Here is a 15,473-nt window from a genome sequence, read left to right as displayed (position 1 = left end):
GATCCCAAGAAACATCGTATCAGATGCACAGTCTATTTAAGTACCTCCTGCCTGGCCTACTGTAGAAAGACGGCTGAATGGGAGTACTGCTATTCCGGAGGGATGTCATATGACTTCATCCTAGTTGTGCACCCTAGGGGGCCGCACAGTGTTGCATTCTGTCACCTGCTGTGTCCACCGAACACAGAAGATGAACCGGGCCAGCCCCAGTACCATGTGTTTGCCATGATTGGATCGCATGTCAAATGTACACAATTAATTTTTTTTAATCATAGCCATTCATTGTGTACTATTGTGATCTCTGTGATTGGCCACAGTGATTACATGGTACAGATAGGGAAAAATCACAGCACACCTGTACCACGTGATAGCTGTGACCAGTCACAGTTGTACACATGAATGGATGCCATACATAAAAATTGCTTATATATATGACCGTCACTATTACAAGCAATCAATCCTGCTCACCTCCCTTGTGTCACTATGGTAACACTGTGCTGTTCTAGTCACAGTATGTAAAAAAAATAATTGAAAAAAAAAGTTTTTTTTCATACTGTCACCATTCAAAATAAATTCCTGATCACTGCCACACCAGTCATATGATGACACTGTACTGCTCCTGTGACAGTATGTACAAAAAAAAAAATTGTGAAAAATGTTTTATTTAATTACTTAATGTTGCAAAAAATTGTGACAGAAAATTAGAACTTGTCATGCCTCTTACTAAATACCTTGATTTGTCTACTTTCCAAAATGGGGGTTATTTGGAAGGTATTTGTACTGTCCTGGCATTTGAAGGCCTCAAGAAATGAGAGACCCCGTTAGTACATCAGGATTGTTCAATTTTCAAATATGTATCCGGTAGTTTGTAGACTCTATAACTTTCACACAGACTAAAAACTATACACTGATTTGGGTTAATGTAGCAAAATACATTTTGCCTAAATTTATGAAGAAATATTTATTTGCAAAACGGAAACAATAATGTGGGGGGGTCATTTTCAGGATTGTTTTGTTTATATAACAAAACAAGAACCCAGTGGCAATTAAATACCACTAAAAGAAAGCTCTTTATGTCTCAAAAAATGACAAAAATGTCATTTGGGTACAGTGTTGCATGACTGAGTAATTAGCATTCAAAGCATGACAGCGCTGAGATCTGAAAAATGGCCTGGGCAGGTAGTGGGTGAAAGTGTTCAGTATTGAAGTGGTTAAACATATCAAGCTTTCACTTGTATATGTGCCAAAATGCGGTTTTGTTTAGTTATTGTTTTTTTGGAGTGTTTGTGAACAGTCTTAATTTTCTAGTACTATTCTACATATGCCACAATACGGTTTTGTTTAGTCAATATTTTCTCAAGTATTTGTGAACAATCTTGATGTTCTAGTGTTATTCTACATGTGCCATAATGTGGTTTTGTATAGTCAATATCGTTTCAAGTATTTGTGAACAGTCTTGATGTTCTATCTTGATGTTCTATCGCTTTTCTAGCAGTGCATTGTACACTCGCCCAATTTTTTATTCTAGTTTTCTAGTTTATTTTTTCTCCTATTCCTTTTTTGAGGAACACAGTAAGTCATTAACCTTCAGTTTATACTGCCGTCTACAAGAGAATTGGACGAACAGGAAAGCTGTAGGCCAACCCAGAAAAAAAACTTTTACTACCAAAATGCCTCGGTTTTTAGCTAGTGTTCTAGGAGGATGGACATCAGTTTTGCTGTAACAGGTACCCCCAGCTCATACCAGCTCCCATGCTTCTTCCAGTGCACCCACTGATGCAGCCAAAGTCCACAGCTGGGAATTATTTTGCCCTATAATTATAGTCTATCCCATCTTAAGAGTCCTCCCTAGCTCCCTTGAACTCATTTGCCCTTTCTGCTGGCCCAAAACACGTAGTTATTTACTGAATCTGACCTCAGAGGCCTTAAGCGTACTCCTGCTCCAGAATCTGCAGCTGATATTCACCTTTAGGACTCTGATTCTGAGTCACTCCTTTCCTTCCTGGAGGTGTCACTGTCTTCTGCCATTACTTCTAAATAAAGGAAACCTTTTCAGGTCTTATTTATGTGGTATGCACCACTCTGAAACTAAAGGATCAGAATCTTTCTTATACCAATGATATTCCAAGCCTTGGGTCTTTTAGAGCCCCTATAACCACAAAGATTCCTGATGCACCTAATGTTCCACGTCTTCCCCTGCTGAGATTGGAAACTCCCTGGCAAGATGTTTGCTTCCCCAAAGTGCTTAGCCTTCTATCTGTGTCTGTTTCAAGTGGACTTTGTAAAAAAGTGGCCTGTCCCCACTTGGATCCAGCAGTGTCAGACCTGAACAAGGCAACCACCATTGAAGGATGCCCAAGTCTTAAGGAGCAAATTGAATGGAAATTTGGAAGTCCACTCTAGAGCTCTGTTCGCACTGGAAAATCCCATCTGGCTGTGACCTTGCTTTGCCAAACGCTGGCTCATTGGGCAAAGTCCCTTTTTTTAAAAAGGCATCTTGTGGTTGACCCCATGGTCATAGAACATCTGGAGTAATTGGTTGAAGCTTTAAACTGTTGATGTGGTGGGACCTGGAAATTTCCTGTATAAACTCCATCATTGGTCTCATGTTAGTACATGTGTCAGGACACTTTGGTTGAAGTGTTGGACTGCAGAACCTGCATCTAAATGCATTTATTTATTCCACATGCCTTTTCAAGGGGCCACATCTCTTCAGATCTACTCTGAATGCCATTATCAAGGACGCTACTGGTAGCAAAATCATCCATCTTCTTTAGTGAAGGAAGCCTAAGCTACAAACCAGGAAAATGCATACCTTGCTGACAGTTAAGAAAAGTCCTTTTCTGTTCGCTACTCCATCAACATCTACGTCCAGTCCCCTCAAACTTGGCTGCTATTCCACCCACAAGGTCTGATGCTCAAAGTTTGCCAAACTTTTTGACAAAGCTTTTTTGCCTGAAGGTTTCCAAAGCTAGGGGATGTTTGTTAACATTTGCGGATACTTGAACGATGTTCACCTCAGATGCTTGAGGAGCTATCAGCCCCCTCCTCAGTTTCTCACGTTCAACCTTCTTTTGTGAAGGCACAGATTAGCAGATCTCTATCTAGCCTTCTCAGGTCTTCTGGATAAAGGTAATAGGGATTTTACTCCATCGTGTTCACAGTTCCCAAACCTAAGGGTGGCATCTCCCCCGTCTTGGATCTGAAGGTGCTGAATGTCTTCTTTCAAGCTAGGAAATTCCACTTGAAATCAAATAGATCTATTATTGCCTCGCTTCACCAGGAAATCTTCCTGGTTTTTTTGTGGGTCCCCTGCACTTTCAGTTTATGGCCCTGGCATTCAGTCTTGTATCCGCACACCCTTGTTGTTCACCAAGGATGCTGGCCCCAGTACTAGCCCTGCTGTGCTCTCACACTGACCCACTCTGACATCCCCCCACAAATGGGTAATTTCTTCCTTCCTGTATTTTGGAAAATCTCCTTGACAGATGCCAGCTGCCTAGGCTAGGGAGGAGTCCTTGACAGCACAGAAACTTGGTTTTCAGAGACATTTTATCTCCTGATCAGCATATCTGATCTTCAGGTGGTTTGGCTGGGTTGGACCAACCTAGTGGAATGTCATCCAATTCAAATGTAGGTGGAAAATGCCACAGCGGAGGCATGCATCAATCCTCAGGGAGGAACCTGAAGTCTCATTGCTGCTAGAGAAGTACATTGAATCCTGTCCTGGGCATAACTTCATGTTTTTTGTTCTACTTCAATAGATTTAAGAAACTGTTACGTGATTTCAAATTACAGCCTTTAACAAACCTTAAAATAGAAGTTTTGAGAGACTGACCCTTTAATTTGAAATCTATTTACAAAGTCCACCTTTTGTTAATATTTTACACTGCCTCTTAATGCTAAATAAATGTATATTTTAACATTTAAAGCCTTCTGTTCTATTCATGTGTTCTAGGATCCTGTCCACAGCTGGAAAACACCTGTCTGAATCCTACAGCCCTCGCAGCCTTACCGGCATGCAGGAGGCAAGCAGTACAGAGCGCAAAAGCAGCAAAAACCCCTGGCAGGAGTACAATTACCTCCAGAAGGGCAACCCAGCAGAGTATGGAACCCTGATGGAGACATTGTATATGCTGAAGGTGAGCCATATCCTTCCCCCTATGCTGTCCCAAATAAAGCAGTCTATGCTGATCGCTGTACTCATCAATGGCAGGAACACTAAATTCTGACTTCTGCAGACAATGGCTGCATGATCACAGCATTTAGTGAACTTGGTTACATAACATGATCTGTCATGGTACACAGGAATTCATCACAGGAGTCCTTTAATTAATCTAAACTCAAACAGTTATGTTGTCGCTCAAAATCCCATAACATTAAAATTTAATCCTTTCTTGTTTATGTATATTGCTTTCAATTAAATAATACCAGCAAGATGTATCCATAGACATTTCCTGTTTACTCATCAATGGCAGGAACACTAAACTCTGTCTTATGCAGACAATGGTTCCCTGATCAGTGCTCAATGAGCTTGCTTACATAACATAATGAAATATCACGGTACACTTCATTCAACATCTGTTATCATGCCATATCAGCTTTCATTGAAATCTACCCTTCATACTGTTTTTTCCCTTCCAGGTAACATAGCCCAATAACAAATATTTTCTTAGTCCTTGAAGTCTTGGGTCCCACTTCTACTGTGGCTCCATTTCACTGTTTGTTACCCTCCACCCAAGTTTAAAGTTTTTCTTCAATAATCTAGCACTTTCTCCCAACTATCGTTTCTAAACACTGTCCAGATACATCCAGAGTACATTGAGAAGCTATATGGTAAATCTATTACTTCTGTAATTGCTTTGTAATTGACCCAGATCAGCAGTAGGAAGCTTCAACCCCAGCATACACTGCAGAAAGGACTGCTGCCATCTCTGTGCAAGTGGTACATTATGCCCAATTCATGTGACTTCTGGCCAAGTTTACACATGTTTTTTTTTCTTTCTCTGTTTTCCCTGAGTTATTAGAGAATTTAACTGTTCACCGTCCTGTTTGAGGGCTTATAGGGCTGCCTGCAGACCTCTTTAGAAATAAGAGAAATCATCATCAAAGACAGCGCCCATCACTTACCCCTAGACTTTTAATCTTAGACCACATTTTGTTTTAAGGAGTATGCACATCTAAAGGAATCCTTATGAAAGAACATCATTTCAGGCTGTCTGCCTCTCGATTCCTTCTTGTCCTTTTCATGCTGTTTTTCAGATACATTAGGTAGCAACTGCTGATTTTAGAGAATTTCTGAGCCATTAAAACTATATTAGTAATATACAGAACTCCAGCTGTTTCATGAAAGTGTGAGAAAATTTTTTTTTTTTTTTTCCCCCACAAAATAAATAGTTTTACTGAAGAACAACAAATACAATGAGTACAGAAAGGTAATGGGGGCCCGAAGGGCCTGATCATTAAATACAATCATGAAAACGCACAAAACACTTGCATAGAAAAGTGTTCCCAAAAGGAATGATTAGTACAGCCTTTCCGGAATAACCGTAGCATGGGTAAGAAGTGGCACAATCAAAGTAGATGAGATGAGGGGTCAGCTAATAACCACCTAAGTAGCACTAAGGTCCCTATAGGAGGGAGAAACGATAGGAGGAGGGTGAGTTGAAAGGTTAGTGTCATGCAATGAGTCTCGAACTTGGTGCAATAGGGACCTAGTTGATAGAGAACAGGGCTCTATGTAAGTAAGAAGTCAGGCTGAGGTTCAATTAAATGTTTGGTGAGGTGTATAATTAAGGTAGGCATCAGGGGTTAATTACCGGCAGAATGCTCAAGTGGAGTCAGGTGGTATACAGGAGGAATAACATCAGCCAAAGAGGTTGGAGAGGAAAGCACCATAGACAGAAGCAGGGAAGCATAAACAGAAAATAAAATATAAAAAGAAGGGCGAGGGAACCCATGAAAGATGGGGAGGGGGATGAGAGGGGAAAAAAAGGGTGGGGGTGCAGAGGGGATGGGTAATGTGGGTTAAGTGGGGTGGGGGAGGAAAAGGGAAGGAGGAGAAGAAGGGATAGGGGTGGGGGGAGATTGGGAAGGTGAAATGTGGGATAGGCCAAGTTGTAGCTAAAGAACATATGAGGCAGGGAATGTGGTGGGTGGACATAGAGGGAGCGAAGTACCAGAGACCATGGCTGCCCCCCATTTAGAATTGCCCCTCTTACCGTCCGATAGAGAGAGGTAATCAAGCGTGGGGTGACACAAAGATAATGGGTGGGTGTAAAAAAAAAAATATATATATATATATATATATATATATATATATATATATATATATATATATATTTTTATTATTATTCTTCTATTTTTTTTTTTTTTTTTATTTATTTTTTTTTTTTAAACAATTGCACTTTTACTATAAGTTTGGACCCTTGAGCCTGGTAGCATCTGTAACCCCTTGTCTAATTCTGGTTATACCATTGCCCAGAACAAAACCTGAGAAAACTTAATTCTCTTCAACTAAATATGGATTTACATTTGTTGTGAGCAGAGCAGAAAGGGTAAAGCGGAACACCAGGCACAAAAGCTTTCAGTTAAATTTATTCTGCACTAACTTCAAAGGATATATGCACTTTTTGTGTGCATCAAATGTCTTTGTTACCCAGATATTACCATATAACAATAGCAGTGGCATCATCAATCTGCTGTACATGTAACCTGTGCAGAGGACAGCTGTGGAAGGGGCCCAGTAGGTTCCAACCACTACAGGCTGCCTGCAGGAAACTACAGGAGGGGGCAAATACTAGACCAGTCACCCTGCACAAAGAGAGAGAGTAGCAGTGACTGGTCTTTATTGCAGGCAACTCCTGTACAGAAGTTTCACACTGGATTATTGCACAGATCTGGAAGAAATAAACAAAGCACACTGAGATTCAAATAAGAATAGACATGTCTCTTGTATTTAGGCAATATTTGTTTATCTCATGATATGTAATTAAAGCTGCCCATAGATGAATTGAATCTCGTCCGGCTCAGCAGGGACCAGCTGAGATTCGATCCATCTATGGGCAGGCTGGTTATACTGAAGCCAATCCATCGATCAATTTCAGTACAACCAGCCTGTCTGATTTTTTACATGTGATCACTGCCAGCTGCTATAGCTGCCAGCAGTGATTATTGTGTTCTGCCAGCAGAGAAGGCTCAACCGGCAGAACACAATAGAGCTGCAGGAAGGATTCCCCCTTCGACACATTCAATCAAGCAATTTTCTTTCTTTCCACCCCTGGTGGAAGTGAAGAAAATTGCATGATCTGTGGCCAGATTTACAGACAGTATAAGAGTGAGATGAATCTATGCCTTCGGAGGTATCAATCCCATAAAATAGGTTTGTTTTAGTATCCCAGTCATATAGATGAAGAACCTTTTGACCTAAAAAGATAGAAAATTATATCCTTAGAAGTGTGCAACAACCTCCCATAGCAACATCTAATAATGACATTTTAGATTTTTTTTTGTCTTTCTGTTCCTTACCATTGATGCCAAATATAATTAGAACAGTAACAAATCTTCAAAAAATATATATAATGCCTTCAAAAAGTATTCATACCCCTTGCAGTTTTCCGCATTTTGTTATGTTACAACCCAAAAGTAAATGTATTTTATTGGGATTTTATGTGCTAGACCAACACAAAGTGATGCATAATTGTGAAGTGGCAGAAAAATGATAAATGGTTTTCAAAATGTACAAATATCTGAAAGGTGTGGCGTGCATTTGTATTCAGCCCCCCTGAGTCAATACTTTGTAGAACCACCTTTGGCTGGAACTACTGCTGCACATCTAGAGAGTGAAGTTTTTACCCATTCTTCTTTGCAAAATAGCTCAAGGTCTGTCAGATTGGATGGAGAGCGTCTGTGAACAGCAATTTTCAAGTCTTTCCACTGATTCTCAATTTGATTTAGGTCTGGACTTTGACTGGGCCATTCTAACACATGACTGTGCTTTTGATCTAAACCATTCCATTGTAGCTCTGGCTGTATGTTTCGGGTCGTTGTCCTGCTGGAAGGTGAATGTCTGCCCCAGTCTCAAGTCTTTTGCAGACTCTTAACACGTTTTCTTCTAAGATTGCCCTGTATTTGGCTCCATCCATCTTCCCATCAACTCTGACCAGCTTCCCTGTCCCTGCTGAAGAAAAGCATCCCTACAACATGATGCTGCCACCACCATGTTTCACGGTGGGGATGGTGTGTTCAGGGTGATGTGCAGTGTTAGTTTTCCGCCACACATAGCGTTTTGCTTTTAGGCCAAAAAGTTCAATTTTGGTCTCATCTGACCAGAGCACCTTCTTCCACATGTTTGCTGTGTCCCCCACATGGTTTCTTGCAAACTACAAACGGGACTTCTTATGGCTTTCTTTCAACAGTGGCTTTCTTCTTGGCACTTTTCCCTAAAGGCCAGGTTTGTGGAGTGCACGACTAATAGTTGTCCTGTGGACAGATTCTCCCACCTGAGCTGTGTATCTCTGCAGCTCCTCCAGAGTTACCATGGGCCTCTTTGCTGCTTCTCTGATTAATGGTCTCCTTGCCTGGCCTGTCAGTTTAGATGGACTGCCATGTCTTGGTAGGTTTGCAGTTGTGTGATTTTTGGATGATGGATTGAACTGTGCTCCGTGAGATGTTCAAAGCTTGGGATATTTTTTTATAACCTAACCCTGCTTTAAACTTCTCCACAACTTTATCCATGACCTGTCTGGTGTATTCCTTGGCATTCATGGTGCTGTTTCTGCACTAATGTTCTCTAACAAACCTCTGAGGACTTCACAGAACAGCTGTGTTTATACTGAGATTAAATTACACACAGGTGGACTCTTTTTATTAATAAGGTGACTTCTGAAGGCAATTGGTTCCACTAGATTTTAGTTAGGGGTATCTGTAAAGGGGGCTGAATACAAATGCACGCCACACTTTTCAGATATTTATTTGTAATAATTTTGAAAACCATTTATCATTTTCCTTCCACTTCACAATTATGTGCCACTTTGTGTTGGTCTATCACCTAAAATCCCAATAAAATACATTTACGTTTCTGGTTGTAACATGACAAAATGTGGAAAATTTAAAGGGCTATGAATACTTTTTCAAGGCACTGTATTTTTAATCTCCATAAAATACAATTCTCACCAGTCTATAAATAGGCCAGTATGTATATTTTACTGTAATAAAAAGCATAATATTCCTGGAGGCTAGGACAGAGAGCAAGAACAATTTGTTCTGTTTGGAGCAGTTATAAGCCATGGCTTTCATGAATAGCTGGCAACATATGCCATCCATCGACTCCAGCTTACATTCATGCCATGCTTCAGCTATGCCCGTGTCCTTGAATATTCTCAATTCAGGGAATATTGCCAGGATGGCCTTCTCATCACTCAGCATTGTTTTTGAGGCTGGTTTAGTGCAGGTTTCCATATGTACTTAAAGGATTAAAACAGAAAGCAAGAATGATTGTAATAAACATTGAACACAAATGAAGCATGGTGTCATAGCTTGATGAAAGAACACAGTCGTTTGAACCAGTCATAATACACCTTCCTTTCTATAATAATATGTTTGTGCCTTCTGGGTTAACTTAAATCTGTTACCAAAGGTTGACTTAACCACTTGCCTACCGGGCACTTTTACCCCCTTCCTGCTCAGGCCAATGTTCAGCTTTCAGCTCTGTCGCACTTTGACAATTGCGTGGCCATGCGACACTGTACCCATATGAAGTGTTTAAAAAAATTTTCACACAAATAGAGCTTTCTTTTGGTGGTGTTTAATCGCCGCTGGGTGATTTTATTTTTTGCGCTATAAACAAAAAAAGAGGAAAAAAAAAAGTTTTTCTTTGATTCTATTATAAAATTTTGCAAACAGGTAATTTTTCACCTTTACTGATGTGCATTGATGGGCAGCACTGATGAGGTGGCACAGATAGGAGGCACTGATGAGTTGGCACTGATGATACTGCACTGATAGGCGGCACAGGTGGGTGGCACTGATGGGCACTGGAGGGTGCTGGGCATAGGTGGGTGGCACTGATGGGCACAGGAGGGTGGCATAGGTGGGCAGCACTTTTGGGCACTGATCATCAGTGCCGATCACTTCTCTGACAATTGCTGGTTATTAGCAGTACTTTCTGCGTGCGGAAAATGCAGCCGATAAACGGCAACTGCATTTACCGGTGATCTGCTGTGTCATTATCAGCACAGTGCCAAAACCTAGAGAACAACTGAGCAGAGCAGGGTGAGACCACGTATTACTGGATTTTAAACAGTATAGGCACTTATTATTAATGTTTTACATAGCTGCACTTGCAAAAGGGGCTAGCCTGAAGTGATCTAGCAGGACTTTAAGCGTAGGTCTGTTTTAATTGACAAATCGCTGATCTCAGGTTGAATGACACATCATTTTGGTTTTTTTTGTGTTTTTTTTTAAATGTATCTAGTGCCATTAAATTATGCATTCCAGCATACAGAAGAGTATGTAGACCACTGACAGCTGACTCACCCTCTGTAGATGTGAACAACGCAATGTCATTTCCACAATTATACAAACACATGTTAGGGCTGATCCAAGTGGAAGCCAATTAACTTAGGATTATATAGCTGTAGTAGAGCCACTCTGCCCCGCTGAAGCAAGCCTAGCACGCTTCACAAGACAAAAGCACTTATTTACTTGATTGTAAAAGTCATCCGTATATGTCACAACTCTCACGTATGTACAATACTCTAGTCTTCTTTGAGTACAAGAACTTCATCAGTACAAAAAAACTGAAAGTATAGAAGAAGGAAAGCTCATCATACAAGAAAACCTTTTTTTCAAATTGTGTAACGTTTTTACCTTTTTGTCTTTTATATGTTATTATTAATACATGAACCTGTTTAAAAAAAACAGTTTAAATGTAGTGTGGATCATTGTTCCTTTTCATACACCTCTTCCAGGAAAAAGGAGCTGTCAATGCCAGCCTTCTTTCCTCCGCCCGCTCAGCTCTAACCCGCCAAAACCAGGTAGCTCACCAGCTGGCCTTCGATTCTGTCTTCTTGAGGATAAAACAACAACTCTTGTTGGTGCCCAAGATGGAGGTAAGTTCTGCCCATGTTCTAGATTCTGCTCGAAGCATCTAAGGGAAGGCTCTTGAGCACTTACACACAATGCATGTTTCTTACCAATGTTTTTCTATGGGCTTATGAAAGTTTTTGTTTTTAACCACTTACCCTCCTGAGGATTTACCCCCCTAGCTGACCAGGCCTTTTTGCGTTACGGCGCTGCATTATTTTAACTGCAATTGCACGGTCATGCAATGCTCCACCCAAATTAAATTTACGTCCTTTTTTTCCCACAAATTGAGCTTTCTTTCGGTGGTATTTGATTGCCTGTGCGGTTTTTTAATTTTTTGCTCTATAAAAAAAAAAAACACCGACGATTTTGAGAAAAAAACTATTTTGTACTTTTTGCTATGAAGCAAGTCCAGTTAAAAAATTTTAAAAATCAAATTTCATCATAAATTTAGACCAAAATGTATTCTGCTCCATGTCTTTGCTAAAAAAAAAAAATCCCAATACATGTAAATTAATTGGTTTACATGAGTTATAGCGATTACAAATGACAGTATAGATAGTGGGATTGTTTTCTTTTCTACTAGTAATGGCAGCGATCAGCGACTTTTACCAGGACTGCGGTGGACATTCTGACACTGGGAGGGAACTAACTTGGCGTCACTGAGATCCCCAGTGACACCAATACAGTGATCAGTGCTAAAAAAAAAAAGCGCCGACACTGTACTAATGACACTGGGTAGGAAGGGGTTATCATGAGAGGTGATCAAAGGGTTAACTATATGTAGGGAGTGTTTTACTAGGGGGGCGGGGGGAGTGTGCTTCACTGTAGGCACACTGATTGGGATGGCTGTTCTGTGCACAGCCATCCCCAGCAGTGTGCCCAAGCTGACAGGGAGGAAGACTGTAAACAAAACAGTCTTCCTCCCTGTCCGAGATGCTCATTAATCACCAGGCGCCGGCGGGTAATTACCAGCTGGGATCCGGTGAGTGACGGCCGCGAATGGTGGCGTGGGTAGGGCGTGTGCGCTGTTCGCACGTACCCCCACCCGGAAATGCACAATCACGTATATATACGTGATTTTGTGCACCCGTTCCACCCTGTAGCAGTGTTTCTGGTATAGGGCAGTCGGGAAACAGTTAAATTCATATTCATTGTGCTTTTTCAACATCCTTTTTATAGAGGTTCAAGCATTATTCAAACCAGGAGTGCTGTAAAAATTTCAAAGTGCAGATTTGTAAAAAATGCATAAAATATGTTTTTTTGCTTTTACTATTCTTAATTTATTGAGACTGTTTTAAATGGACATTTCAGTATATTTACTGGCCTCGTTCACACAGAGCAAACTAAAACATACTCCCATGGAGGGCTATTTTTACCTACACAAAGATGCAAGGATTCTCCGTGCATCCCTGTGTGTAGGCAATCCCATTGTTGCTAGTTTGGATGCAGCGGCTGCAAGGACACAGACTCTGCTCCCAATCTGACACCTGTGCAGGTGCACGGCCCTGAACACAGACCGTATGTTCAGCACCATGCACCCACGTGGAGGACAGATAGGGAGCATTGCCTGTGTTCGTGCAATTCGTGTTCACTGGACACCAGTAGTACTGAAATAGTAAAACTCCACAGAGGGTGCAGCGCTACGTCACCAACAGTGGAACTGAATGTGCAAACCAAATAATCTATAAAAACAGTTCAGCATTAACAGTAGTGCATAGTCCAAAACAGTAAAGAGCTCAGTTCTTGAATTATTCCCAAAATCCATGACTTGTCAAAATTCATCCAGTGGACGGAAACATAAATACACACTCGTGCTACAAAATAATTAAATACATAAATGGACCTAGCTGCTGCCACAAAGAGCCAAAGCACTCTGAAAACTGCAATAGTAAAAACCCCACAGGATGTGCAATGCTGTGTCACCAGCAGACTGAACGTGCAAACCAAACAATGTATAAAAACAGGCAAACAATAATAGTGTATAAAAGTATAATAAAGTAAAGTGCTCAGTGCTTATGTTACTCCCAAATGCAAAATCCATTCATCCAATGGAGTGATGGTGTTCACAGACGTGCTGCCTAGGCACACTGCAGGTGCCCCCCAACTTCTCCCACATTCACCAGACACTATTGACTCCTTGTTTTGTCAATTGAGTCAAATCAAGCTTTTATAACAACAAGGGATCTGCACTGTTTCATATATGCCGCATATACATTAAAACGATCAATGCCAAGGAGAACTTGCCATATTGAATTATTGTTTTTTGAATAGAAATAATAAAAGCCAATGTACGTATAGATTGCCTGTATCAGGAAGTGTGCATTCCACAGTGTTCATGCCTAGGCCAAAATGATGTCATTAGTCTGCTGCATGCAGGAGGACGTCACAAAGTGAGAGGATGCAGCAGGTACTGACCTGTGTCAAACTGTTGTTTTTCCAGTGCTGCCCCCACAAATGTGCTTTTGCCCACTACATGGCACTGCTCTTCCGAGTCAGGAGCTGCTCAGCTCATTTCCTGTGAGCCCAAAGTGTCATGGGGGGGGGCTTGTCATCACAGCGCTCTGAGCACATGGTACTGCTGTACAGGTCAGTGCATCGCTGTTCAACTCTTCTGGGAAGGCTGTCCACAAGGTTTAGGAGGGTGTCTATGGGAAGGTTTGACCATTCTTCCAGAAGCACATTTGTGAGGTCAGGCATTGATGTCGGACGAGAAGGCCTGGCTCACAGTCTCTGCTCTAATTCATCCCGAAGGTGTTCTGTCGGGTTGAGGTCAGGACTCTGTGCAGGCCAGTCAAGTTTCTCCACCCAAACTCGCTTTTCTATGTCTTTATGGACCTTTCTTTGTGCACTGGTGCGCAGTCATGTTGGAACAGAAAGGGGCCATCCCCAAACTCTTCCCACAAAGGAGCGTGAAGTTGTCCAAAATGTCTTGGTATGCTGATGCCTTAAGAGTTCCCTTCACTGGTACTAAGGGGCCAAGCCCAACCCCTGAAAAACAACCCCACACCATAATCGCCCCTCCACCAAACTTTACACTTGGCACAATGCAGTAAGGCAAGTACCATTCTCCCAGCAACCGCCAAACCCAGACATGTCCATTGAATTGCCAGACAGAGAAGAGTGATTCATCACTCCAGATAACACGTCTCCACTGCTCTAGAGTCCAGTGGCGGCATGCTTTACACCACTGCATCCGCCACTTTGCATTGCACTTGGTGATGTAAGGCTTGGATGCAGCTGCTCAGTCATGGAAACCCATTCCATGAAGCTTTCTATGCACTGTTGTGCTAATCTGAAGGCCACACGAAGTTTGGAGGTCTTTAGCTATTGACTCTGCAGACAGTTGGCGACTTCTGTGCACTTCAGCATGTGCTGACTCCGCTCTGCCATTTTACATGGCCTACCACTTCATGGCTGAATTGCTGTTGTTCCCAGTTTCTTCCACTTTGTTATAACACCACTAAGAGTTGACTGTGGAATATTTAGTAGCAAGGAAATGTCACGAATGGACTTATTGCACAGGAGGCAACCTATCACGGGACCACGCTTGGATTCTCTGAGCTCCTGAGAGCGACCCATTCTTTCACAAATGTTTGTAGAAACAGTCTGCATGCCTAGCTGCTTGTTTTTCTACACCTGTGGCCATGAGGTGATTGGAACACCTGAATCCAATGATTCGGAGGGGTGTCCCAATACTTTTGGCAATATAGTATATGGGTTTAAAAATAAATAAATAAATATTTAGAGTACAGGAGGAGGTTGGACTTTAAACTCTCTTTTCTCCAAATTTCTTCTTTTTGTTTCCAGAATATAGTCAGTGTCAAGGCCTTGTCATAGCACTGTGTTCAGTTTACTTAGTATACATTGTAAAACTGTGTTTAACTCGCAGTCAGATATAGTTATGGGAAAGTTCTCATAACTTGTCAAAGTTCAAGAAGCCTGTTACTCCATTGTACAAGTTTATTGCAGTAATATATATGCTTCCCAAACCTACCCTGTGAAAGTGATGGTTTTTATACAGATGATTGCCAGCAAGCTTGAAACCGTTCTGTCTACTTTTAAGAAATGATTATTAAAGTGACTCTGTCAATGTCTAGAAAAAAAAAAGTGCATGTAAACGCTAACAATAAATTTCGTGCATTAAAGAGGATCGTCAGTACCTCGTGACTTTCCCAGCTTCCCTCCGACCCGACCATGTTTAAAGATCCAGCACGTGCAAAGACGCGCTGAAAGATGCTGCCGGGCCTTCGGAGCGTCCACATCCCTGAGATCTGGGACCTCAGAACTCCATCTTCATGCATGTGCAGGAAAACTCCTGCATGTGCGCAGACATGCTGAAGGACTCCAGCAGTTCCTGAAACCCTGTGGTACACCTGCGCATGTGC

At 41.6% G+C, this 15,473-nt stretch overlaps 1 protein-coding gene across 1 annotated transcript in view; it reads left to right on the top strand.

The window, feature by feature from the left end:
- COG7 (component of oligomeric golgi complex 7) overlaps positions 1-15,473 on the top strand; it is a 96,996-nt gene that overhangs the window by 63,824 nt on the left and 17,699 nt on the right. The window contains exons 13-14 of the mRNA XM_089682794.1: positions 3,959-4,142; positions 10,971-11,111. Of these exons, the coding sequence (XP_089538920.1) occupies positions 3,959-4,142; positions 10,971-11,111 (325 nt within the window). The remainder of the gene's footprint in view (positions 1-3,958; positions 4,143-10,970; positions 11,112-15,473) is intronic.

The sequence above is a fragment of the Staurois parvus genome, unplaced genomic scaffold (genome assembly GCF_062004578.1).
Source record: "Staurois parvus isolate SC_StPar_1 unplaced genomic scaffold, SC_StPar_1.0 ptg000018l, whole genome shotgun sequence".
Lineage (NCBI taxonomy): Eukaryota > Metazoa > Chordata > Amphibia > Anura > Ranidae > Staurois > Staurois parvus.
This window is presented reverse-complemented; position numbering and strand designations above follow the sequence as displayed.